Source organism: Zalophus californianus, chromosome X (assembly GCF_009762305.2).
Source record: "Zalophus californianus isolate mZalCal1 chromosome X, mZalCal1.pri.v2, whole genome shotgun sequence".
In the NCBI taxonomy this organism is placed as follows: Eukaryota; Metazoa; Chordata; class Mammalia; order Carnivora; family Otariidae; genus Zalophus; species Zalophus californianus.
Genome location: NC_045612.1, coordinates 4,622,707 through 4,648,090, shown reverse-complemented (window position 1 = coordinate 4,648,090; position 25,384 = coordinate 4,622,707). Strand labels below are relative to the sequence as shown.

At 52.6% G+C, this 25,384-nt stretch overlaps 1 protein-coding gene across 4 annotated transcripts in view; it reads left to right on the top strand.

The window, feature by feature from the left end:
- MAMLD1 (mastermind like domain containing 1) overlaps positions 1-24,897 on the top strand; it is a 119,603-nt gene extending 94,706 nt beyond the window's left edge. For 3 of the 4 annotated variants that reach the window (XM_027608013.2, XM_027608014.2, XM_027608012.2), the window contains exons 4-5: positions 21,341-21,425; positions 22,685-24,897. In XM_027608013.2, coding sequence (XP_027463814.2) covers positions 21,341-21,425; positions 22,685-23,769 — 1,170 coding nt within the window. In that variant the 3' untranslated portion in view covers positions 23,770-24,897. Of the gene's footprint in view, positions 1-14,791; positions 15,036-21,340; positions 21,426-22,684 lie in introns of all 4 variants that reach the window. The other variant, XM_027608016.2, reaches the window with a different exon arrangement.
- Positions 24,898-25,384: the final 487 nt, after the last annotated feature.

Sequence of the window (25,384 nt, the reverse complement as noted above, 5' to 3'; positions counted from 1 at the left end):
AATGTGTAGCGCACTCAACTAATGCAAAACAGAGTATTTAAGAGCTTGAGTACTGCATTTCAGATCCGAATGAAGAACCCAAGCCTGCCATAGTTGATCTGCACCAGACGTGTTTGTTGGAGCAGGTCACACAGGCGGTTCACGTGTGTTAGATTTCTCTGTAAACTGGTCCCGGGATAAAGGAGCGTGACTTGAGGCTGAACAGGGCCCAACAAGCCCTGTGCTTCATCATTAGAAATGGGATGCTCTCCAGTGGGAGGTATAATGCAGACCTCATGAACTCCGAGGTCTGGGGGCCAGGCTAGATTCCTTATCAGTTAGGATGTATTGAGTCACAAATAACAGGAAAACCAACTCACACTGGCTTGGCCAATGAAAGGAACTGACTTGAGTCCCGTAAGTGCGAGTCCGGCGGTTGGGTCGACTTCAGGGGTGATTTGAAGTAGTAGCTCAACTGTCACGGAGGATGCTGTTTCTTGCCAGCTGTCTGTTCCTAGTCCTTCATCCCAAAGCTGGCTCCCCCTTGTGGGCACACAACAGCGGCCAGCGGTTCCAGGGGCTACAGGCTTCCTCCTCCCTCATCCAGCCGCGTGGGAGAGAGAGTCGCTTCTAGAAGCTCTGTCAGAAAAACAAGGAGGCTTCTTGCCCAGAAGCCCCTGGGAATTCGGGGCATAGTGGCCCGAACTGATTGCATGTCTACTATGCTGCTTCATGTGAGTTGAGCCAAGTGCCCCCCTTCTAGAGCCCTGAGTGGAGCCAGGTTTCCCCAGAGCGTATAGGCAGCATGGGGCAAGCAAGGCTGCCTGAGCAGAAACTGGGGAAGGTGCCAAAGAGAAGGAAGACTAGATGTTGGCTAAGCGACCAACTATATTGTCATAATCGACCTCTTCGGCCAGCCACATCCATCTGCTCCCTCCCTCCCACGCACACGCCTCCCAAAATGCTCACCCCTACAGCTACTTACTCCCTCCCCAAAGGGGTTCGGCTCTGATCTATAAACTGCTGGTGATGCGCCATCCTCGTGTCCCAGGACCCCTGGCCCCTGCTCACTGCGACAGAGAAGGAGCATGAGTACAGGACACCTTAGGGCTTTTAGAATGTTAGCAAGTTTCTGGAATTTAATAAGTCCGGAACAGAAATGTGAAGATTGTTCATCCATCCCCCTCACCCGCACCCGTATAGCACGGTGCTCTTTGAGATGACGTGGGACTCTTGAAAGCAGTCCTTTCTTTATCTAGGAAAACCCATATCCTTAGGCCTCATTTTGCAAGCGTTCCCCCAAATATCCATAAGCTGGGTATTAGTCGGGTCTTTGGAGAGGAGTGGCCCTGGGTACAGCTATGACATAGATCAAGTTGATTTGAGAATTTTGCCAACTTCCTGCCCGGGGCCTCTCACCGGGCCAACATCTCATTGTCCTTCAGGCCACAGCTTAAAGCTCAGTTTTGCCATGAAACACCCCCCCCCCAGACTAGGTTAGGCTCCCCTGTTTGTGCTCTAACACTCTGCAGGGTTCCTGTACAACGCTTACCGACCTGTACTAGAAATCCTTGTCTCAGTGCTTCTCCGGAATAGGAATGTGACAGCTCCAAAAGGGCAAAAACCATGTCTGTCTTGTCCACCAATGTTGTCGCAGCACAGGGCCCAGATCATGGTAGGTGCTCAGTAAATACGTGTCGCAGGAATGTTATAAAAGGCCGACGGAGCAGATTTCAGCTACAGTACAGTCTACCTTACACGTTCTACAGTGTAGGATGACAGGTACTCCAAAGGGAGCAAAGAGTCAAAGCCCTCAGAAGAAACACACACCCCAGTGCCCTTGGCAACAGCCTCTCCCTCATGCTCTCTGGCAGCCTGGTACCTCAGGGGCCCGGGGTACCTCGCCACCTACCAGGCCCCCTGGGCCTCCTAGTCCTGGGCAGCAACCCCTTGAGCGCCCAGCTCCCTCCTGTCCCATGCCCATACGGTTTATAGATGGGCAGTTGAGGGAAGATGGTAGAAGCCCCTCAGCTCACAGTACGCCCCAGAGAGCTGATCTGGGTGAACCCCACACTTTCTCACTGGGGTATGGGAGTCCCACAAGGCCATGAAATGATTGGCCCTGAGTAACATCTGGAGTCCCCTGACTTCTGGCGCAGACGCTGAGCTCATAAATTCCGCATCTTGAAGCAGGCACGTGGCTTCAAATCTGGGAACGGGATATGAACTTGGTACGCTCTTGACCGTTTATCACCATTGCTGTAAGCCTTTGCTATTAAATATAATTTTACAATTAAATCAAACTGAACCCTTAAACTAATTTATTCAGAGAAGGCCAATTATTTATTAAAGTCCACAAACTAACTAGAAGTATAGCCTGTGTATATTGATTTTGAAGACTGTGCCTGAGCTTAGTGTAACTGATGGATCTGTTTTCGTTGGATGTTCACACATCAAAAAGGACGTCTGTTCACCCAACCTTAGTGGTAGGTTATGCATATGTTTGCCTTTCTGGTTCCCAGAGCTAGACCTTATTCCTTCAAAACAGTCCCATAATCCACCCATTTACCGGCTTGCAAAGCTTCGATGAGGGAGAGAAAGCAGTATGGTAAGATACCAGAACTTTCTCTGCAGGGCAGTGTACTGTGTTTACTGAGGGCTGCTGGATGTGTCCAGGATTTCGCCATGACTTGCATTGCCCAGTTCATGACTGGGGTGAGGAAGGAAAATAACAGAAAAAGATATCTGGCCCAGGAAATTACAGAAACTCCAATAAAACTCAGACAGAAATTAAGTCTCTGAGCTGTGAGCCAAGTGCTCAAGGGAAGAGACAGGGGAGCGCTTCTTGCGTTGCTCACTGCTCACTGTGGTGCTTCACGGGCAGTGTGGGGAGTGGTGTGGTGGGGGAAGGGTTTCCTCTATATTTTGAGCGGAAAGAGGAGCTAAGTAGACAAGTGCTTCCTTGTGTCTGTTCAGGTCTGCTGCAAGGCAGACCCCGGTGTGGGGTTAGAAGTGTAAGACGTGCATTGGGATGGGGGGAGCCTCAGTCCACAGTGCAGGTGGTCTGTGACGACTGGGGGACAGAGGAGGATTGGGTAAGAACAATCTTGGACCACAGTACAGCTCCAGGAAAGTTTCAGCAAGGCCAATGGAGAGTCCTTGAGCCAGAGTTGCCATTGGAAGAGTCCCGTACCTCACAGGAGTGAGCCTGCATTAGTATACCTGCCATGTACTGTCAGTGGTTGGGAGTGGGGCCAGGGCCACATATGGTGACAAAGCCAAAGGGACAGCTCCTGGAGGCTACCCCATGGCAGGAGATCTGAGCAGCCATTAGCATAGCCACCACATCCTTCCTTTGGTAGCTATGACCGGGCAGGCCCTTCCCTGCTTTCCTAGCAGACAGCAATAGGAACAGATGCAAGGGTAGCTCCGGACTGGCTACTTTGGAGAACGAGGCCAAGGCTTGTTTGATTGGTTTGTAGGCGGACTGTGTTTCTTCACTGCCTCTCCATTCAGTGTTTGGATTCTTGGTTCCCCCCCCGCCCCGCCCCTTTCCCCTTGTTTGTCCAATTCACCCTTTGACCCCAGGTCTAGGAAATATATAACTATATGCATTTGGAAGAAGTTTAAAATGAATTAGCTGGTTGGCTTTAATTTCCATCCTAAGCATCTGAAGATTCCTAGGCCTTGCATGTGAGGCCGACTGAAGAGACTAAAGTTATTTGAGAAATCAGCAAAATGAATCTTCAGCCTCTTGATTACACAGGGAAGAGTCCAAGCTTTGTCTGTCTAGTGCCTAAGAATCACTGTCTTTCAGTTGTCTTTGGATCATGACATCAGCGAACATGAATATTGAAAGAAACCTTGGAGGTTGTCTAGTTCAATGACATCATTTTACAGATGAGGACACGGGGAGACCCTAATGGGAAAAAGTAGACCGACACTCTTTAGGAACAAAGATGCAAAAACTCTCAACAAAACCCTGGCAAATCAAATCCAGTAACATATAAAAAGGAATTATACACTGTGACCAAGTGGGCTCTATCCCAGGAATGCAAGGCTGGTTCAACCTATGAAAATCATTCAGTGTAATGAACCATATTAACAAAACAAACAAACAACAACAACAAAAACACCATCTCAATAGACACAAAAGGAAAGGGACTTTCTCGAGGTCAGAGAGTTAATGGCAAAGCCCAGGCTGTTACCCAGCTTCCAAGCCAGAGCTCGCCGTAGCAGTGGGAGTGGGGACAGAAGGCAGAACTAGCCCTGCCCCATGCATGCACTGCCCTGAGCCCACATGGAGGAATTTCCCCTTGTCCTTCCCTCCCGTTCTCACAACAGTCCGTGGCAGTGGGCACTGTTATTGGCCCTACTCTCTGCCTGGAAAAGCAGGCTTAGAGAGGCAAAGGAACTTACCTGAGTCCACCCGGCTGCCAAGCACAAGGAGGAGCTGAGCCTAGACCCCAGGTCTCCTGTCTCCCCCACTGGCTCTTTCCCTTGCCCTTCACTGCTCTCCTCATTGATTTGTGCCACTGGATTAATCTGATTCCATTAGTTCTCAGATCATCCACCTCCAGGCCAAGTAGATGGGCTTTTGGCTGTGAGCGGGTGGGAGTGTCCTCCAAATTCTCTGGGGGAAGATCCCCTCCCCTGTGCCACTGTGTGACAACTCTTGGAGCCCAGGCTGTTGACTTACCTTGGTGAAATCTGGGCCAAGTGGCCATTTCTATATGCTAATGTCTAGAACCTATGTGCAAGGACTGGAGACCTGTAAAGAAGCACGGTGGGGGAGCCAGAGGCCAGAAGGCTGGGACATGGGGGCCAGTGGGGAAAGGAGAGGAATGAAGCTGTTCCTTTGTTCCTGGAGAAGCTAAGGGCCAGGATGGCCTGGCTTTTGGCAGAGCCTAGCCCAGTGAGAGCTCTTGCCACTGAGTCCTGGCTCTTCCTGGTAGGACAAGAAAAAGAAGGCAAACATTTCAGAGTCAGGGAGAGAGACACAGCAGGGCCAGGATGCCGTGAGGTGTCTTCTTTTTGGCCCCACACCTGGACATCTCAGATGGAGCTGGACCGAAGGTCCAGTTGGCCCAACTTCCTCTGGAGGTGTTCACCATGGCTTCCCGAAGCTTCTTCTCTTCAGAAATGCATTTGGAGAGCGCCCCCACCCCCACCCACCCACCCACCCCGAACCAGGCACTGAGGCTTCAGGCCATTTCCAGGCTTTCCCAGCACCGCTCTGCCTGTTTAACTCAGAAACATGGGGTGCCCTTTCTTTCTTGCTCTCGCTGAGAATCACAGAGGGGTTGAAAGAGGTCGACTTTGTACGGTCTACTCTTTTCTCTTCCTCATGCCCTCTGCCTTGCATATAGATATGTTTCCACCCGGCCACCCACCCACAATGCACACGCTACCTGCCACCCTTCCCTCCTCCTGTCCTGGCATTTAGACGAGGGAGAGTGGCTTCCTTTGGGATAAAGGGCTTGCAAGAAGGCACCCTGGACTGGGAATCAGGAATGCTGAGTTCTAGTCTCCTCTGACTTGGGGCAAAGCCTTCCCCTACCATGAGCCCCAGAGTCCCCACCTACCAAGTAGGGAGTTGGTAGCAACCAGTATTTCTCAGAAGGTGGCATTGCAGGGTGCCACTCCCAGAGACTGAGTCCTTGCAAAACAGTGGAGCCAGGTGCTCTCTGTGTGTCTCTTGGACTCTCCAACTCTCTATCTTTAACTTGCTTGGCCACCTATCTTTTCTCTGATTTTTTTTTTCTTTATTGTGCTAAAATACACATGACATAAAAATGGTAATTTTTTAGTGTACAGCTCAGGGGTATTAAGTACATTCACATTGTTGTGCAACCATCTCCACCATCCACCTCCAGAACTCTTTTTATTTTGCAAGACTGAAACTCTGTCCCCATTAAACAATAACTCTTCGTGACACACTGCCCACAGCCCTTGGCAACCACTATATTTACCTGGCAGGAGAGATACCATGATCACCAAGGTGGTTTTCCCAGAGCAAGGCTTATCCATTGCTTGGCAGTCTTGAGCAAACCATGGACTTCTCCATCTACAGAGAATGGTGACTCTCACAGGTGACCTCTCAAAAGTTCTAGGGTGGGAGGGCAAGGAGTCCGCCCCAGGGAGACGGAATGGGCCAGAAGAAGACAGAAGATGAGGCTTTCAGTAAAAGGAAAGTAGAGAATGATAAAGGTTGGGAAGGGAGGAGACCAGCCGAGCAGTCGTGAGAAAGTTGCATAGTAGGAAAGCACGGGTTCATTTGTGGTTAGAATACCTACTTGCACAAAATAAGATCGAAATTCCAAAGCGATTTTTCCTTAACCTGTCAACTGATGATTTTCTTACGAATTTGAGTTGTTCCTTCAACATAGCACTGTATTTTCTGTTTACATGATTCCTGGTTTTTTCTAATCCTGGTTCTCTTAAATCCATACAATACGTACAGAAGAGCATATAAAGCATATGATAGTAAGACCAATAGCCATGGACCCACCAACCAGGTTAAGAAATGGAACATTCAAAATATCTTAGAAGCCTTCTATGTACCCCTCCCACTTCCCAGAGATAATGACTCTCCTGACTTCCAAGAGCCAACTCTAGGAATATGCCCTAGGCCCCTTGGTAAGCTTCGAGCTCCAATCTGTTTCAGTAGCTATTGTCTGCATAGGTTTCCACAGATGGCTCTTCCCATCTGTTTTGTGTTGATCCTCACTAGTTTCAATTTTAGATGGGGACCTTGTCATTTTCCAATCTCTTGATTACAAGAGTAATCTTTGTAGTAAACTTGGAAAGTGCAGGCAAGTATAGAGAAAACACAAATTCCATGGGACACTAAAATATATAAATATATGATATATAAATAAGCCAGGAGTAACCACTGTTAACATGTTGCAATACAACATTTAATTATTTTTTTAAAGATGTATTTATTTATTTGACAGAGAGAGAGAGAGAGAGAGAGAGAGTGGGGGAGGGGCTGAAGGAGAGGGAGAGAGAATCTTTTTTTTAAGATTTTTTTAATTTATTTATTGAGAGAGAGAGAATGGTAGAGAGCATGAGAGGGCAGAGGGTCAGAGGGAGAAGCAGACTCCCTGCTGAGCAGGGAGCCCGATGCGGGACTCGATCCCGGGACTCCAGGATCATGACCTGAACCGAAGGCAGTCGCCTAACCAACTGAGCCACCCAGGCGCCCCGGGAGAGAGAATCTTAAACAGGCTCCACGCCCAGCACAGAGCCCAACTCGGGCCTCGATCTCACAACACTGAGATCATGACCTGAGCCAAAATCAAGAGTCAGATGCTTACCCAACTGGAGCCCCTCAAGCACCCCTCACTATTTTTTCTATGCAAAAATATATATTTCACATTATTGGCACCCAGCTTTGTATATAGCTTTTTCTTTTATTGTGAAATATAGCATAGATGCAGAAAAGTGTGCAAGGCCTATATGTCCAGTTTAAAGAAGAAGTGTAAAGTGAAACCCTGTGTCACCACCAATTAAGGTTGAGAAATAGAATGTTTTCCCCCCTCCCCGATTCGACCCCCACATGCCTCTTGTGATCCCAGCCTCTCCTCCCCGCAGAGGCGACCACTCTCCTGATTCCGACATAATCTTTCTCTTGTGTTTCTATGTAGTTTCCTCACTTATGAATGAACTCTTAAACAGTTGCTTCATTTTGAAGAACTGAGCGGCAGGCACAAGCTAGATGCGTATGCAGCAAAGAGCCCTAGTGCCCCCATTAGCTGAAGGCTTCCAGAAGGGACGCTGAGAAGTCCTGGTTATTGTCCGCCCCCAGCTCCCCTTTTAGGGAAGTCGGTGGCCCAAGGCACAATGGACTGGGGCACGTATAGAGCCCACCACCATCAGGACGCCTGACAGGGTCATGGGCATGGTACTGGACACACCCAGAAGAAATATGGCTTTCGAGCTTGCCACAGCCTGCCTCCAGATCCTCCAGCCTCCAAGCGCAGGTCAACACAGGACACCTTTGTGGGGTGAAGTGAGCGTCCTCAGCTGATCCAGGGAGCAGGATCTAGAAGGCAGAGCAGGAATTCAGCAGCAAATGATCAAGCCAGATCTCTGCCATGGCCGAGGAGAGGCAAATACTCACGGACGTAGAGTGGGGGAGGGGATCCAGGCTCTACCCCATTACGTTGGGCCCCTCCATCCACTTCATCTCCCTTCCAGAGACAACCTGGGGCCCCTGTTCCTGAGCCCGACGAAGATTCAGCCATCCAGACCAAGCTACTTTTCCACCTTCCCCTCTGATGTCTTGTGATTCGGGCTGTGTAGTCAGTTATCCTTGGTTCTAGCTATTCTTTAACTTGGGAAACTATGGTGCTGTTGTCTCCTCTCCTGTTGGCCTTATCCTTGTGGGATTGTGTCTTTAAAAACAAAACAAAACCCTTACTGCACTTTTAGCGGGGCTCTGGGAGGGAGCGAAGTTAGATGCTTGCATTAAATCAGCTGTCTAAATCCGGAAGTCTCCAAAGGAAATCCTGCCGCTCCCTTCCTCGGTTGCCCGAATGTGATAGTTAGTTGGATGGCTCCTTTGGCACCCTGGGGCCTGTCAGCAGTGCTCACTGTACCCAGCAGGTACAGTGGTGGGGAAAGAATGTGGGTATGCATAAGCATAAGGGGTAGGCTTTGGACATTACATTTTTAGTATTTGTAATCAAGAGCCTGAATTTGGGAGTAGGTCAGACCCAAGTTTGGCTTCCAGTTCTGCCCCTTACCTACTGTGGACTTGGAGCAAGTCACTTCGTTTCTCGGAGCCTTATTTTCCTCCCTATAAAATGAGGAAAAGTAAAGGTACCCATCTTTCAGGGTTGCCTTGGGAATTAAAGGGGATTACATGAAACTGCGGCATTTAATTCAGCGCCTGGCACATTGTACACGCTCAGCACGTGGTAGGTGTTGCCATCACTGTCATCATCCTGAGACCCTAGGAACTTTCCAGAAGCTTCAGAGCAACTCGTGCCACAGGCCTCTTCTGGCTGCCACGGCTCTGGATTCCAGAAAGCCTCGATGCCCTCCCCCTTTACCCAGCCCTTGACGTCCTCCACAGCAGTGCTCTTGACCTCACCTTGCTCCTGGGATGATTCCCAGGGGCCCACCTAGCCTGACCAAGCACAGCTTTCCTATCTAATCACCCAGCATTGCTGACAGCAGGCACAGCACTGGCCACACTACAAAAGGGCCCCACAGAAAATGGCCAGCCGAAATATCGGCAGAGGATTGCCGACGGGCTCTGCGCCTGGTGCTGTGGAGCCCCCAAGGGGCATCCCAGGCTCTAGCCTGGCTGATTCGCAGGCCACCTGCCTACTCACTGGGATTCATGCTGCAGAAAAGATATTTATTCCTTCATTCTGTAATTGATGTATACATTATTGATTTTGCCTTTTTGTGTTCTCTCAGCAAAGTAGCTGTTTACCAGTTGAACTTAATCTAAATTCCAAGTCTGAGGACTTGATTTGACCAAGTGAATTTGATTTGGGACTCCGTCAATTTTAGTCAGCGCCAGACATTTAAACTTCAAAAAATTGAAGTTAAATTATATACATTTATAAAGGGAAAAATCCCAGAAAACCTCAAACTCTTCCAGCTCTTGCATAGGGAATACCCTGCTCCAAGGACACTTTAACAAAATGCAAATTTACAGGAAAGCTCCACCCAGCGGGGGGGATTGGTGCTACCCTAGAGTTCTTGGCAGAATCTCTTCAGTGAGCCCTAGCTCCCTCCCACCCCCTGTACCACGTGGTCATAACAGAAATACCCCAACTCAGATTTCTCCTAATTTTAGGATACAGCTGTTGCAAAACAAAACAAAACAAAACAAAACACGTGGGTCACACAGTAGCCAACCCAGCAGCCATCCCACAGCTGTGGAACCCTAGCGGCCTTCCAGAATCTTCTCCCTGCTGGTCTGCTTATTATAATAGCAAAGGTTTCAGTCGGGCAATTTGATCGTGCAAAACTCAGGTCGTGGGCTTTGAAGTCAGACAATATCTGGGTTCTAGACCAGGCTCTGGCATTTACTAATGAATGACCTTGGGCAAGTTGCTCAATACATGGCAGAGGCATTATTGGTAATGAAGACTACCACTAGCTAATCTTCAGAGAGTGCGTGCAACAGGCATGAACAGGTGTTCGCTCGAGTCATCTTCATAACCCCTACGACACTGTGAATAATGTGCAGCCACGACCTCTCTTTCACAGATGAGGAAGTCGAGGCACAGAAGAGTTAGTAACTTCCTCCCAATGACATAGCTCTGAGGCGACAAGTCCATGGTTCCAGCCCAGACCTCTCTCCAGGGCCTGCGTGCCCTCTTAGCCCCTACGCCAAAGAGCTGTGCTCTCCAGTACTTAGCCAGCAACCCCATGGGGCTATTTAAATCAATTTAAATCAATTTAAATAAATAAAATTAAGAATTCGGTTTTCCATTTGCACTAGCCACATTTCAAGTGCTCAGTTGCCACATGTGGCCAATGGCTACTATGTTGGACAGCGTAGGTAGAGAGAGCACTCTTTTCTTCCTGGGAGGATGATTCGACATCGTCTCAGAAAGTTCTGTCGGACAATGCTGCCTATAGAGCTTCTGGGATTTTATACCTTACAAAATCTGAGACTTGAGTTGTATAGCTTTCTTGTATTATTATTAATAGACAGCTGGTTGTGATAGATTGAAATGCCTTCTGCACTTGGCCAAGTAGGGCAATGGCAAACAAAAAGCCAAGAAGTTACATTACATTTTTCCTGTCTTCCCAATGCATTACTTCAAATTTACAAAATTGTCTCCTGTCACTTCTGTTTGACATGTAGGGACATTCACCGATTTGCCCCAAGATTCAGCTTCTTCCACAGCTCTGCCTTGACCTCTTTGGGTTATCTGGATAACATTTAGTACCCTAGTACATTCATCTCACCTGTGACTTTGAACGACGAGCTGGCTTCTGAAGTCGGCTCAGCCCCGAAGGACCCTGGGCTCTGAGAGTCTCTGTCATATGTGCCACATCTCCAGTTCCTTCTCTTGGGCTTTCTCTGCTCACCTCTGTCACACGGTTAGTAAAGGCCAGAGAAAAGAAAGAAAGGAGCTCAAGGTTCCTTGCCTGAACTGCTGGATGATTCAGTCTGGGAATCTGCAAGCTCCCAGAAGCCAGTGGAAGTACAGTACACAACCATAACCTTGTGAGTACACATACGCCTCCTTTCGAAGCTCCGTGGTGGAGAAGACTGGACCAATATCTGATCTAGTCAATAATTTATAGAGTTAGAACAGCCATCCACTTCTTGCAAAGCAGCTGAACGTTTATGGGGGTTAGTCATAACCTTCGCTTCATGCCCCAGAGCCCATTCGAGCTACAGTGACGTCACAGAATAGCCAAGGAGGTGGAGTTACTCCAGTGTAAACGAAGGAGGACACCTCGGACTGCTCCTCTTCGGGTGCAGGGAAGGAGCCTCTGGACTTCCAAACCCAGGAGTTGCTTGGGTCTTAGCCACTCTGTAAATCAGATCCAGGTCTGTACGCCCCCTTGCCACCGTGTGTCCTGGGTAAACCTACCTCTGCTTCCTTGTTAGCTGAGGTTATTTGTACGGTGTGGTTACAATCCCACTCTGTTCTATCGATGGGTTTCATTAACGCAACAGGGTTGAAAAGGGATGAATAGACGTGTTTAAATGAGGGGCGAGTCTCTGTTTATCATTAACGTTCATCCTAGAGAGAGGCTAGCCCAGTCCTCACCAGATTACCATCTCCCGAGTGCCCAGCTCATCACGCCAAACCCCTAACGGAGTAAGGTCAGGGTAGAGGAGCTGGGTCTCAAAGGACGTGCGGGAGTCCCAGAGCGAAAACAGGGAGAAAGTGCATTCCAGGCTGGGCGAATCAAGGGGCGCCAGCTCAGAGGGCGGAACACACATGGTGGCCTTTGATGAGCTGAGCCTGGCATGATTGGAGGGCAGAGAACATAGCAGTATGGAACATGAAACCCGGCTCTTAGTGCTGCTGTGAGGACGGGAGGCCAAGCTTATGGACAGCCCAAAGAACAGAATTTAGCAGGCTGTGCTTGCATCCCTAGGCAGCTGCAAGCCATTGGCGGATTTTTCAGTGGGGAGGGACCCTTGGCCAACCTCAGTCCATCAAGCTCTCTGGCAAGCATGGAAAGCCCAGACCCAGGGAGCTGAGTGGATGTGAGTTCTGTGAAATGAGGCGCTACGACTATCAGACACTATCCATCCCATGGTCTACTTCTGCGAAATTTGGACTCAGGTGGAACCAGCCAGTCTAAGAGCTAGTGACCGTGCCCACCGATAATTGTTAATTGACTTGCTTTTCCGGGATTTTCGGTGGTACCAAAAAAAGAGATGGATTTACCTTACGTTTGGAAACCTCGGGGAGTTGAAGATGTCCCTAACAGCCTTTTCCTTGAAAGTTGGGCCTCACATTTATAGGGTGTGTGATAAGCAGGGGTTTTTTCCCCCCCAAATTAAATAAAACAGAGAAGATGCATGAGCATCGGTTATAAAGCACCTACTCCGTCAGAGTGCAGATTTGAATCTCATCTGTTTTATTGATTTCACTTTTCAACTGGGGATTGGAATGGTTCGCCAAGGGCTGCTCCCATTCTGCTCCCCTTGAGTGAGTGGCTCCAGATAGAACCGCTCACCGTGTTGGGGCATCCTCCACCGTGGGTAGTGTCCACGTGCCATCTGCAGATTGTTGCGCCTGCTGGACTACGAAGGCACTGCAAGCGTATGTTAACACTGATGCGGGGTTGGGGGGGGGGGGGTCCTGTTTCTTGACCCGTCACTAATACCCTATAAGTCCCATGAAGCTACCAGGGATTCCTGAGCAAAAGCTTAAGGTGCTTCAATTCCCTCCAAATAAGCCCTATTCATTGCTTTGAGGTTGTGGCATCATGGGCGGGCAATCAGAGCTCTGGTAATATTTGCATTTGGGGATTGTAAAAACTCCAACGTGGCTATAAAATAGCGTTTAGAATGATCAAGGAGCTAGGTATGCGGGCACAAAGAATTGTCAATTGTAGAAAGCCACGTTTCTGCTCGAGTCCCGGATGACTTTGCTCCAAGGACAAACTGAAGCTGCAGGGGGCCAGTGAGCTGGCTCTGTAGGGATGACCCACCCCAAGAGGAGGGGCGCTGGGCTCCCTGCACAGTCTGGATACCGTCAGAATGGCGAGGAAGTTTCCTTTCCCAAGTGCGCTGAGTTTACTTGCGAAGGATATTTTGTGTTGTTCTTTGATTTTGTATCTGTCTGGGGGACGAGTGTACTCTCTGAAACCCTCCAGGTAGTTTGATTGTCTTCCCGATCCCCTCTTTAAGTATTTATAATTTGTTCTTAGGAATTTGTCTGGAGCCCCCTCGTAACACTTTGCCTGAACTTTTCTAAATGGTGCGTTTCAGTAGTTTCTACATTTCAAAACTCGTTTTGCAATTTGGTAAGCTAATGACTGAGCACACACACACACACACACACACACACACACACACACACACACTCCGTGGCAAACCACGTGTGGGCTTGGGAACCAGGCAAACCCGAGTTTGCATCCTGCTCTCCTACTAACTAGCTGTGTGACTTTGGGCAACTTAGTTAACCTCTCTGGGCCTCAGTGTGTTCATCCATAAAATACGGACCATAATAGCTCCTGCCTCGTAGACAGCTGCTTAAAGGACTGAGTGAGACCAGATGTCGAAAGCACTTGGGTCAGTGCCTGGTGCCGAGCAAATGCTCGATAAATTCAGTGGTGGCGATTTTTCTCGTTGCTTCGAATGGGACATCCAAATACCTAGTGGCCTGTCATCCATTGCGGGGACTTGTGCGCAGGAGGTGCTTAGTAAGTGTTTGTTGCAATGAATTGAATTGATTCCAGCCGTTTAACTTAGTTTGGGGGATATAGATTTCCCTCTGTACCAGGACGCTAGGAGACACGGATGAGGACTCGCAGCCCAGGCGGTCCAGCGTGAGAGGGAGGAGGCCGTGTCCTGTAGAAGGAAGAGCCCGGTTATCAAGTGTGAGGTTTTCTAAAAATGCCTTTGGCTGAAAGAATTTGGGTCATAGGTTCCCTTCTGGCAAAGTCCCTGTCATCTAAAACGTGACGGCAAGGAAAGGTCCCCCCCCACACACACACACCCAAGTCCCAAAGCCTTGGGGCCCCGGCAAGGTGAAGTACAGTGAGGGCTACAAGTTCAGGACTCGGCTGTGGTGGGGTTTACACTTGACTGTTTGGTTTTGCACTCACCATTTGGTTTTGCAGATTCCTCAGCATTTCTACACACACAAACCTGCACACCAGTTCAGAACTCTGTGCTCTGTTGGGGAAGGGGGGGGCGGGAAGAGGGCGGGAGGGATCGGGATTGGTCGAGGTCATTGCCGATGAACCAGCTATCCGACCTGGCTTCCTTCCCGTTTCCAACAAGACAATGACTGATCAAGGCAGAGGATCCCTAACTGAGATCCATGGATGGGTGGGAATGTCCAGAAAACCCCTGAAATTATATGTAAAATGTTGGTGGGCTGGGAGAGGGGAAACACCACTGGGAGTGCTGTTTTCTGTGGAGAAAGACCATAGTTTCTAGTGGATTCTCAAAGGAGGTTGTGACCCAAGGCAATTAAGACTGCAAAGCTGTTTGGTTTTGTTGCCCCAGACCAGTTGGTGTGTGTAACCACGGCAGCCAAACACGACCCAGCTAGGCAGGCAGTCATGGCAGTGACAAGATCAGTCAGCAGCATTTTGTGGCCAAGCAGCTGATGGATTGTTCAATCGGTTGTTGTAGACTCATGTAGACAAAGCCTGCAAGCTTGGGGAAGCCAGGCCCCCCCAGGTCAGCCTCGGGCGACAGCCCCCATCCTGCCAGGCCCCGGGGAGCGAGTCCTTCCTGCCCGGCAGCTCGTTTGCTCATGAGCTGGCCCGAGTCACCTCCTCGTACAGTACCTCAGAGGCAGCGCCCTGGGGCGGCTGGGATCCGAAGGCCTGGAGGCAGGTGCCCGCTCCGCCACTGCCTAGCTGCGACGCTGTAGGTAAGTCACTTCCCCTGAGCCGCGCTTCCTCATCTGCCAACCGGGGCACAGTCCCCTGCTCAGCCTGCCCGCCTGCCTCACAGGGTTGTTGGGAGGAACACAGGAGGTGACAGCCCATAAAGCTCTGTACACCTAGGAGGGATCTCTAGTGCTTTCTCCACTGTGTCCTGGCCGGTCTTTGGCACAGGGACCACCCAAGCAAGCAGAGTGCTCCAGGCGCCTGAGCCTCACCTGCGGGGAAATGAGTGGGGGTCGCCCCGGGTGCAATTGCCCCCTCCCTGCGGTAAGCCTCCCAGCACCCTGGGTCCTTCCCTGCCTGTCTGTCCCTGCGGCCAGACTGTGAGCCCAAAGGGGGACAGGGGCTGGGCCTTCTGCACCTCCGGACCTCCCCCAGTGCCTGCCTGCTCTGTGCCCAGTGGGTGTTCAGGAACTGCCTCTCCTGCAAGCTCCGCTGTGGACTCCGCACCCCCAAGGGGTGCTCTGACCCCAGCCAAGACTTGTGCACCCTAGAAGTGGGAAGTCAGACCAGCCCACTGGAGCACCGGCAGCCGGAGGAGAGCAGGCCAAAGGAAGCCAAGCCAAGCCTGGTCCACGGTGGCTGTGAGCTTGGATCGTCCCCTGGAGTCTAGAAGGAATGGCTTGACTTGCCCTGCAGAGTCACATCAGTGGTCACGGGAGCAAGATGGTGGACGCCAGCCAGAGTGGGCCTTTGCTGAGAACACCCTTTGAACCGCCGAGCTGTTGCTCTGGTGCATGAAATAGCAGGGTGCATGGGACGTCTGCCCTGTCTGCAGAAAAAAACAAAACAAAACAAAACAAAAAAAAAAAAACTGGAGAAATGAGCATTCGCTAAGTGATAGTGATCAGAAGATGGTCATCAGGCTGAAAGGGCCTCCGGGATTCTGGCCTTTAATGGAAATTCTGCTCTGGTACACACGGCCTTGTTCTCCTTAGGCCGCCGGGCCCCGATGGAAAGAACAAGCAGAGCCTTCTGCTCAAGGTCTATTGATGCCTCTCTCTTTGCCCCTTTGCTCAGTGTGCTCTTCAGCTGTTCAGTATCCGGCGGGAACAGGAGAAATCCTGTCCAAGTCAAAGCTGCCAGGCAAACAGAATTAGCAAAACTGGACGGGGACGTGGTCCACTCCGGGTGTCATCGGGCCCCACCCCAGTCTTCCCTGCCTTTCCCTTCCCTCACGAGTCCGACGTTGAGAGGGACCCCAGCTAGCTTGCCTCAGAGTCCTCTTCCCCTGCCTTATTGTGTCCCTTCCCAAGGCAACGCCCTCCGCCCAGCAGGGGACGGGGGCCAGGCAGATGCTCGGCCCTCAAAACTTCCCTAAGAAGCTTTGGAAGTTGGGCGCTCCGCGGGGGCTTTGAGGGACGGGCTGTCGCACCAGCTCAGCCGGCGACTCAGGAAGGCCGGACTCAGTGTGAGACGGAGGACACAGGCAGCGCAGGCGAAGAAGAAAGGCGAGCTGCAAACATGTTTGGTTCCTCTGCCCCGGGATCATTCCCAGCATTTAGACCAAGCCCTTCCGGGACCAGGCCGCCCTGAAACCACCGAGACAGAGGAGGAATCCGAATAGAGTTGGAGATCAAGTAGAAAGACAGAAACTGGAGAGTCAAGCAGCTGACCTACAGCTCTCTGCTTTTTGCTGGTGATGGCACTGATTTTGTGAAGCCCTTAGAGTCAGCCTCAGACTGGTCCAGACCCCAGAGCCCCAGCCTCTCCGTGGGCGAAGCCCCGGGGCCCCTACGCCAGGGTCCCGGAGGGGCCCAAGGGGCCCAGAAAGACGCCAGCAGAACACCCTCAGGGTTTCTGCCGTGCCCACCCGCTCTTGAGCCCTTCACTCTGCCGTAATTTTCTTTAGAAGATGTGTCACCATCTGAAGTGATCTTCTTTGATTAATTGACTTGTGTCTTGTCAGCCTCCCCCTCCATTATAAGGTCCGTAAGAATGAGAAGCCCAGCGCCATCCCCCAAGAAATGTGTGCCCGCTGATTGACAGAGGGACTTACCGGGCTGCTAAGTAAACCCCATCTTCCCATCCGGTATTTGAGCACGTTCATTCCCGGGGCTCCAGCGCCAGAGGCCCACAGCTCGCTGGGTGCACTCCGGGCCAGGAAGGACATTGAGCAGAGGCAACGCAAGAGGGCCAGATCTTGGCCTCAGCAGTCGACAGAGAGAAGTGGCTTGATGGCACACTCCTCAATCCCATCATTCTGGAGGCCTTCTGGAGAAACTCGATCATGGGCATTGAGAGTTAGGAGGCACCGGGAAACAAGGAACCTCGCCTGTCGTTCACTGTAGGAAGCCCCTATGGTTTCCAAAGGATACTGGTGAAGAATCGGATCCCAAGAGCATCAGCACCCCCTCCAACAGGGCTCCCAGTGGGAAGTGTCTGCATTCCCTTCATCCACAGGCTACCGGGGAGCCAGAGCCCATGGGTCTCAGGCATCCCCATCCTCATGGGTGTAAGAGCCCCAAGAATTCCAATCTTGATTTCATGCTCTCCAGCAAGAATGCTGTCTTCCCTGTCATTTCAAAGGATAGGTCAGAAAGGTGGGTGAGTTGTTTCCAAATTTGGCTTCCAGAAACTACAAAAGAAGGTGTTTTTTCCTAGTGGAGTAATACACAAACAAACATGTGCAGTAGAGCTCATTAACCTTTGAACCTTTAAGATAGCTGAGTGCCTTCTGCTGTGTGGCAGGCTGGCTCCCCGTGGGGATACTCAGGGGGCAGGTCTGCTTGGAAAGGAAGCCTAGTTACCTAAAGGTAGAAAAAGATCCCCCCCCCCCCCCCGACTTCCCGCGCTCCTGCTCCCCTCCCCCCAGCCTCAGTGTGCTGCACAAAGCAAGGCTTCGAATCCATTCCCTGCCATCCCCCAGGAGCTATTCCTTTGGAATCCCCTTCTGAGTCAGAACGCTCTCCTCCTGGGGGCACTGGGGGGAATAACTTCAGTCTGAATCTGGCCAACATCCAGTAACCCTTTGCAGGCCTCTGGGTGTGAATCCTGCTGGTCATCTGCCCTTCTGCCTCTCCCCAACCTCCTCTGCCTGATTAAGTGGCTGAATCTGTGAGGAGACCCTTCTTCCCCCGCAGTGGAGAGGAAGCATCCAGGCTTACAGGAGGTGGCTGAAGGAAGAAGCCGACGCAGCTTCCGGCCTGGCCTGCTAGTGGGGGCTGCTGTGTGAGGCTCAGCCGAGTCGGGGGGCAGTGGTGGGGTCCAGGCCAGCCTCTCACCCCTCTCTCTCTGGCCTAGCACACACAGATGAATCACTAGCCCTTCCATGAGCCCCCAGAGTTGGGTGAGGGCTTTGCAGCTTCCTGGGCATCAGCATGAAGCTTCTAGAAAGGCAGCCCCAGAGCTTCCAGGGTTGCCTGTCCTGCCTGAGACCTGTCTGTGAATGTGGCACCTTGGCCGAGCAGGACCGGGGCGGGGGGGGGGGGGGGTGACAGGAAAGAACTGGGGCCCTAGTTCTCTGGGAGACTTCCTGATGGCCCCAGGCCCAGCACAGTGACCACCATGGGGGAAGGACACCCGGGCTCACACAGCACTCACCTGACACTGCCCGGTCGGTGTCTCCTGGCACAATAGCACCGAGCACCATGACAACTGCAGCCCTAGAAAAATGACTCATTTGATGATCTGCTCCATAACCATGCTTAGGAACAGCCACAGGTTGCCTGAGCCATCCTTCACAAGCGTCCGTCACTAAGCAGCAACTTTCAGCCATCACTTCCTCCTGGTCACTGAAAACATTTGTCATTTCCTGTTTTCTCCATTTTCCAACGATTCTAATTGTCAGTGTCAAAAGGCAACAACTGTTTTCTTGGGGCTTATCTTTGGAGCACATTGATTCAGAACAAAGGATGGGGGCCTCCGTCTGCAAAACAAAGGAAGCAGCCTCCTGGGGAGGCCTCCTCTGCCCGGGGCCAACAAGACCAGGCCTAGTGAAGAGACTCCTGCTTGATGGCGGTGTCCCAGGATGCCAGAGGCCCAGCCCCGCAGGCCCGGTGCCAACGTGCCATTTGAACTTGGGAGTTTCTGTAGCCATTCCGCTGACCAGAGTTTCCCTGAAACTCGGGAAGCTCCGGATTCTGTGTTTCCTTGGATGAACACCAGCCAACGTCCCCTGGTCCCTGTAACTCTAGACTGTTGGAGAAGCGCTCTCTTTCATCTGGCCAACACCACCCAGTTCCTCCACCCTTTGACCCCTGCCCCAGCCCAGCCTTCTCTTTTATTTCCTGTGCCCTTGGGGTGCCTTTCCTCTCTACTGCCTTCCCTTTGGACTCTTCCACCCTTCCCCTGCTTTTTCTTTGGTTGTGCTCTGTGGCCTCCACCTGCCCCGACCCCCCCCCCCCCACCCTTGTACAACTTCGGTGTTTGAGGAAACTGATGGGGCAGACGGTGGGGACGGATTTAGGGTTGATGTTGACCCAGCCAGCCACAGGAACCAGTCCCCAGAAGCAGCTGGTCCCCAGAAGCAGTGGGCCGAAGAGGCTAGAGAGGCCTGAGCACTGGGTCTGCAGTTGGGAGACAGTGCGCTTCCTAGCTGTGTCACTCTGGGCATGTCATTTAACCTCTCCGAGCCTCAGATGTCACATGATAAGCTGGGGCCGTAGATCTTCTGCCCAGATCTCTGAGGGCTGGCATAAGGGTCCAAGGGAAGAACAGACGTGAAAGGGCTGCCCCCAGTGTTGCAGGCAGAGCCTAGCTTCCAAGCCTCACTTCCTGTCTGGGGCGGTCATGTGACCCCCCCATGCTCCGCAGTGGCCAGATCCCTAACTGGAATGACATAGCAGGGCGGACCTTGAGGAGGATGTGAAAGAATGAGCGCAGGCCGTTCAGGACAGTGAGCACGGGTGGGCTGGCCCCGGCCCCCCCAGGTTCTAGCAGGAAAAGGGCAGCTCCATGGGCCGCCCGAGGCGTGGCCCCAGTGGAGGGGAGCAAGGGCCCGGATAGGAAGCAGGCTAAGGACAGGACGGTGAAACGGCTTCTGGTGTCGTCTGCCTGCCCCGTGCCTGGGGTCTGTCCTCTAAGGCTTGGCAGGCCTGGGAGCCCAGCATTCTCCCCAGGCGCCAGCCCTCCGCCGGCCCAGCCCACACTAGCCCCACTGAGGGCAGAAATGCAGGTCCTGCCAGGCAGCCCGTGTTATAGGTCAAGTCCTCTGGCATCTGGGGGGATGCAGCTCAACAAGTGGACTAAGGTGGGGGGATCCTCCCTGACGGAGCTGCCTTGGTTGTCAGCACCCTATCGAGCAGGCTTCCTGAGAAGGGGAGAGAGATGGCAGTGGGTGAGCACTGCACTGGGAGTCGGACCTGGGTCCCACTCACAACCTGACACCGAATGGCTGAGGGTCTCAGGGCAAGTCGTGCCTGCGGGGCCCTCGTCCGGTTCTCTGCTGGCTGTCTCCTTGAGCCACTCCCAGACTCCGTGCTGGGCCTGCGGCCCTGAAGCTTGGCCCCTCCCCTACCCCACCAGCTGCCCCTGTGATGGAGACGGGAAGCTCATCCCAGTTGCCCATGCTCCAGCCAGGCAGGAGAATGAAGGGAAGTTGGCAGCGAGTGGCTATGCTGGGTGGCAGACAGTGCATTTATCTGACCGTGTGATCATCCTGCCGTTCGTGCCAGGACCACCCAGAACAAGTCTGGGCCCTTTCCCCATGACAGCCCTGCAGAGTCTGGGTACCCACCGCCACATAGCCCAGGGTCTGCTCTGCCCCATCCACGGCATCCCTGGTTTGCTCAGCCATTCGTGGTCTGCACAGTTCCGGGTGCGAGCCCTACCCCTATCAGTTAGTGCGCTCACAGTGCAGCCAGTCCATCTGGGTCTCCCTGAGACTGGCACGCCCAGACTCTTGTCAGCACTGTAGACATGGTCTGGCCAAGGCAGAGGAGTGCAGGACTGTCACCTCCCTCCTTCGACATACTCTGCTTCTATTAATGCAGCCTAATGTTACATTTGCTCTTTTGGTGACCACATCTCACTGCTGACCCATCCTGAGCAGAAGGACATCCAAAATGCCTGAACCTTTTCTCTGTGTGCTCTTGCTGTTAAACTCTGTCTCTCCTGCCCCATCCTATGCTGTCGCAGTTGATTTTTTAACCCAGGTGCAGAATCCTACTTTTGTTTATACCTGTGAAATTTTGCTCGGGAGGGCGGGGCATGCATGCAAGTGTGTGTTGATGTGTTCACTCATGCTTTCTGCTACACCAAAGCCAAGTCCTGGGCCCCCACACAGCAATCCCAAGGCTAATTTTCTTGGTAGCCCCCGTCTAACACGTCTTTCTCATCTTCTGTTTAGCAAGAGAAGCAGAGATCAGGTCTTACGGCAATGACCCCTGAACAGCGGAGTGCATATATTGCCCAACAGATGAGTCAATTTCAAGGTAAGCAGTTAAGGTCATTGTTCCCAAAGGGGCAGGCGGGGGTTGGGGGGGGGTAGGGGGACAGGGGGTGAGGGGTGAGAACTCACTGCAGAGTAAGCAGTCGCTGTCAGTGTTTCTGAAAGCGCTGAGGGAGGGAAGGGAGGTCTGCAACTCAGTTAAACAGCACGCAGGCTGGATCGACCCCACATTGAAAGCTTCAGCAGCATCCCGATCGAAAGCCAGGTTTTAATGACTCTAAAATCAAAACTTAAGTCAAGAGATTAACTAAATTGAGTCAGGCCCCTTAAAGCAGTTATTCTCGAAAGGAGAAAGGCACACCTTCAGGGTTCTGGTCCTGTCCTCGCCACTGCTGGGGTGACCTTCCACTCTCAGTGTTCCTGAGCCATCTCTCAGGCATGGACAGTGGAGCAGGGGTTGGGGACGCTCTTCCTCAAAGAGTCTGTGGCAGGGGCTCCCGGAGCCTCCACAGATAGCAGGGGTCCCCACCCTACCATGGCAGCTACGAATGTAATCCACATTTATTGGCCGGGGATACAGCAGTTAACAAAAAAAAATGTCAGGCATGGTCCCCACTTCGTGAAGCTTCCAGCCTAGCCGGGGAGATGAGTGTTAAACAATCCCTACGAGCCAGTGAAGTGATATTGGGCCAGGCCAAGAAGACTCTTAACCTGGGGCTGGGGGAGGCTGCTTGCCCTCCAGCAGCTGGTCAGCTTCTTCGTTTTAGCCCAGGGCCACCTCCGTTCTCCTGCAAGAACCCCCGTTCCTTTGGGCATGGCACCAGCTGAATGTCCCAGCTGCCCAAGCCGGAGTAGCATGCCAGGCATGCTTCAGCTGCAGTGACAGGACAGACAAGGTCCAGGAAGGCCATCGGCAAGGAGTGGCCCTCTGCCAAGGCGTGCGCAGTGCCAGGCCTGCGTACAGAGTGCTGAACATAAAAGCAGACCCAGACCCTGGCCTTGGGGAGCTTACCATCTACCTGAAAAAAATAGACCGATAAGCTGGCATTTTCAGTCCGATGTGATCTTCTCTTGGTGCGTGTGTTGTGGGGGAGCTGGGGGCACCGACCCGGGGAGTCTGGGAGGGCTTCCCAGAGGAACTGCAGTCAGCTGAGGGTGGCGGAAGACGGGGAGTTGAGAAGAGCTGGGGAGCCAAGGGCAGAAGGCAAGAGGTTGGTGCCGTGGCAGGGGCCGCCTGCCAGCCGATGCAGCCCAAGTTGAGGATGACTGTGGCACTGACCTCCCACTTCTCTCTTTCTGTAGCCGTCCAAGAACAAGTCACCTCCAAGTGTAGCCAGACCAAGGCAAGCCCCCCATCCAGTCAGCCCATGATGCCACCCAGAGCTGGGCTCCTTCAGAACAATCCGAATCCAGCAATGATCCCACCCACCAGGCACCAGAGCTGCGAGGGCATGGGCATGGCCTCGCCGACTCTGGGCAAGCAACAAGGAATTTTCCACCGTAACCCCCCGTTCCCCATACCCTCGCGCCCGGGCCAGAACCCCCCGGGCAGCCGTCGTCCACAGATTCCCAAGGCGGCCCCCTCAGGAGCGCCCCTGCCTGGGTTCTGTCCCAGACCCCTGGGCAGCCAGCTCCCAAGTCCCCACCAGCTCAGACAGCCCTGTGTGCCAAGAATGCCTGCAGTGTTCAATGATGCCGCGTGGGCGGCGGCCGCGGCGGTGGCTGGGACCACAGCGGGCTCGAGGGAGCCCCCCCTGAGCCGCATAGACCGTAGCATCCAGCCGCACTTTGATAGCAACTCGATCTTCACCAAGGCGCCCGCCAGAGCTCCCCTGGTAGCCCCGACGTTCCCATCGCAGCAGGCAGCCGTGCCCCCTGGTCAGGTGGCCCCAGGAGGCAGGCCTGGCCAGAAGGTGAGTGCTGCTCTGGTCAGCCCCAGCTTCGGCCTGCTGGGCAACCAGAGCCTCAGGCAGAGCCCGGTGCGAGGTCCCGTGCCCGTGCTCAACGCCGCCAAGTCCCTCCAGCAGGGCATGGCCAGCTTTGGTCCCGTGAGTCCCATACAGGGCATCGAGCCGCCAAGCTCTGTGGCCGCCGCCGCCACCGCCACCTCTGCCATTGCCGCCAGCCAGTCCCCAGGTCCATTCGGCAGAATGGGTACCCCCCCTGAGCTGCCACCCTACGACTTTTTGTCCCCAGCCCCGCCCCCACTAAAGGGTCTGCTCTCAGCCCCTGACTGCAGTGAGGTGGATTTCTTTGAAGCCCTCTTGAAAGGCCCCAGTGGGAGCCCAGAGGAGGGCTGGGTGTGCAACCTGAGGCTCATCGATGACATTCTGGAAGAGCACGCCGCCGCCGCCGCCGCTGCCCCCCAGAGCGCTGGGGGGCTTTAAGTGCCCGTAGAAACCCCCGCGCCCTCACCACGTTAGGCAGTGGCGTGGAGCCATGGCCAATCCACCGCCCGCCGCACAGCCACCCAGTTGTTTCCTCCCCACAACCTGAGTGGCATCCGCCTGTGCTCATCCCTCTCTCTACCTGTGACAGAATGGAAAGCTGGTGATTTTTCAAGCTACCTGTACATAATTTGAAAATTTTGTAAATGGTTTTCCTAAACGTTAATGACAGAAGTATTTATACTTCATTTTGTGACTTTGTAAATAAAGTGACGGCTTTTGTTTCAGTAGAGTTGTGTTTATTATGCATTGTTTGTGTTTATTATGCACTGTCGCCAATACGCAGGTTGTGTTCGTTGCTCCAGCGCTCCCGTGTGAAGCTCCAGTGCTACCTTAGAAGCCAGGCGGTTGAGTCACTTAACGGTTTTGATGCAGTGAGAGATGTGGATGTGACCAAGAGGCATTGTACAAACTGACAAACGCCAAATAGAAACCCCTTGGCCATTTATTGCCATTTTCACTAAAAATGCTATCGTCCTGTGTGATTCTGAAACTCTTGCAAACCTGTCTCCGCTGGCTCTTAACTGATGCGCATATTACAGCAAGCTTTACAAGTGCCCTGCAGGGGCAATTTGCCAGGAGGCTAAGAGTTCTGAGGCTTTGGGAGGGGTGTAGAGAGGGCCTGTGAGCTGCACACTGGCCGCGCTGTCCACCCTGAGGATCCAGAGTGTCCTCTCTTGATCATTCAGACAGAGAGAACCCCAGGCTCCCACTTCCCCAGTGGCACCTTGCAGGGTGGAGGTGAGAGGTTCCTGGTTTTAAAGCCTTTCAGTATTTGTTTTCATGTAAGGTCTGTGGTTGGGGGGGAGGGTGGGGGGGTAGTCTGTAAACATTAATAGTTGACTTGGGGTTTGTCTTTGATGGTTTTTATCTGCAATTATCGTCATGTATATTTAAGTGTCTGTTATAGAAAAACCCACACCCACTGTCCTGTAAACTTTTCCTCAGTGCCCAGACTTGTGTAATCACGTTTTAATTGCCACCTCCCCCTTCGACTCTACATTTGAAATCTGGCGTCTGTTTCCAGCCAGTGCGTTTTTTCTTTGTACTGTAATAAACAGCCAGGAGAAAAGTGCCTCTATGTTTTCATTTGTCAAGGGAGCATCCGTTACTGACGCACCCGTGTCAGCTAAGCCTGCTGATGTCTTTGGTTCTTTGGAGAGGCTGCTCGGTCGGTGTCTTGTGCCGCGGGAAGATGCTGCACCGAGGGCTGAGGGTAAGAAGTTTGTGAAGCACGTCATCTCCCCGCCCCCCGCCCCGCACCTCCCCGGCCTTCATTTTACCGAGAAGGAAAGAGGCCGCTGAAGTAACTGCACTGGCGGCAGGGGGCAGGGGGCGACTTGCACCGCCAGTCCAGACTCTCTGTACCCCAGCCTCTTTCCACTGAGGGGGTGACAGACCCAATTAAAGATCCGTATTCCTGCCATGTAAAGGACACCCATACAGGGCGCGGGAGAGGGGGGGCGCTGAGGCAGGCCGCACGTTGGCTGCACGGGAGGGTGAAGTCCTGCCACTTCGCAAAGACGGCCCGGGAGAGGAGGGATTTGCCGCCTCC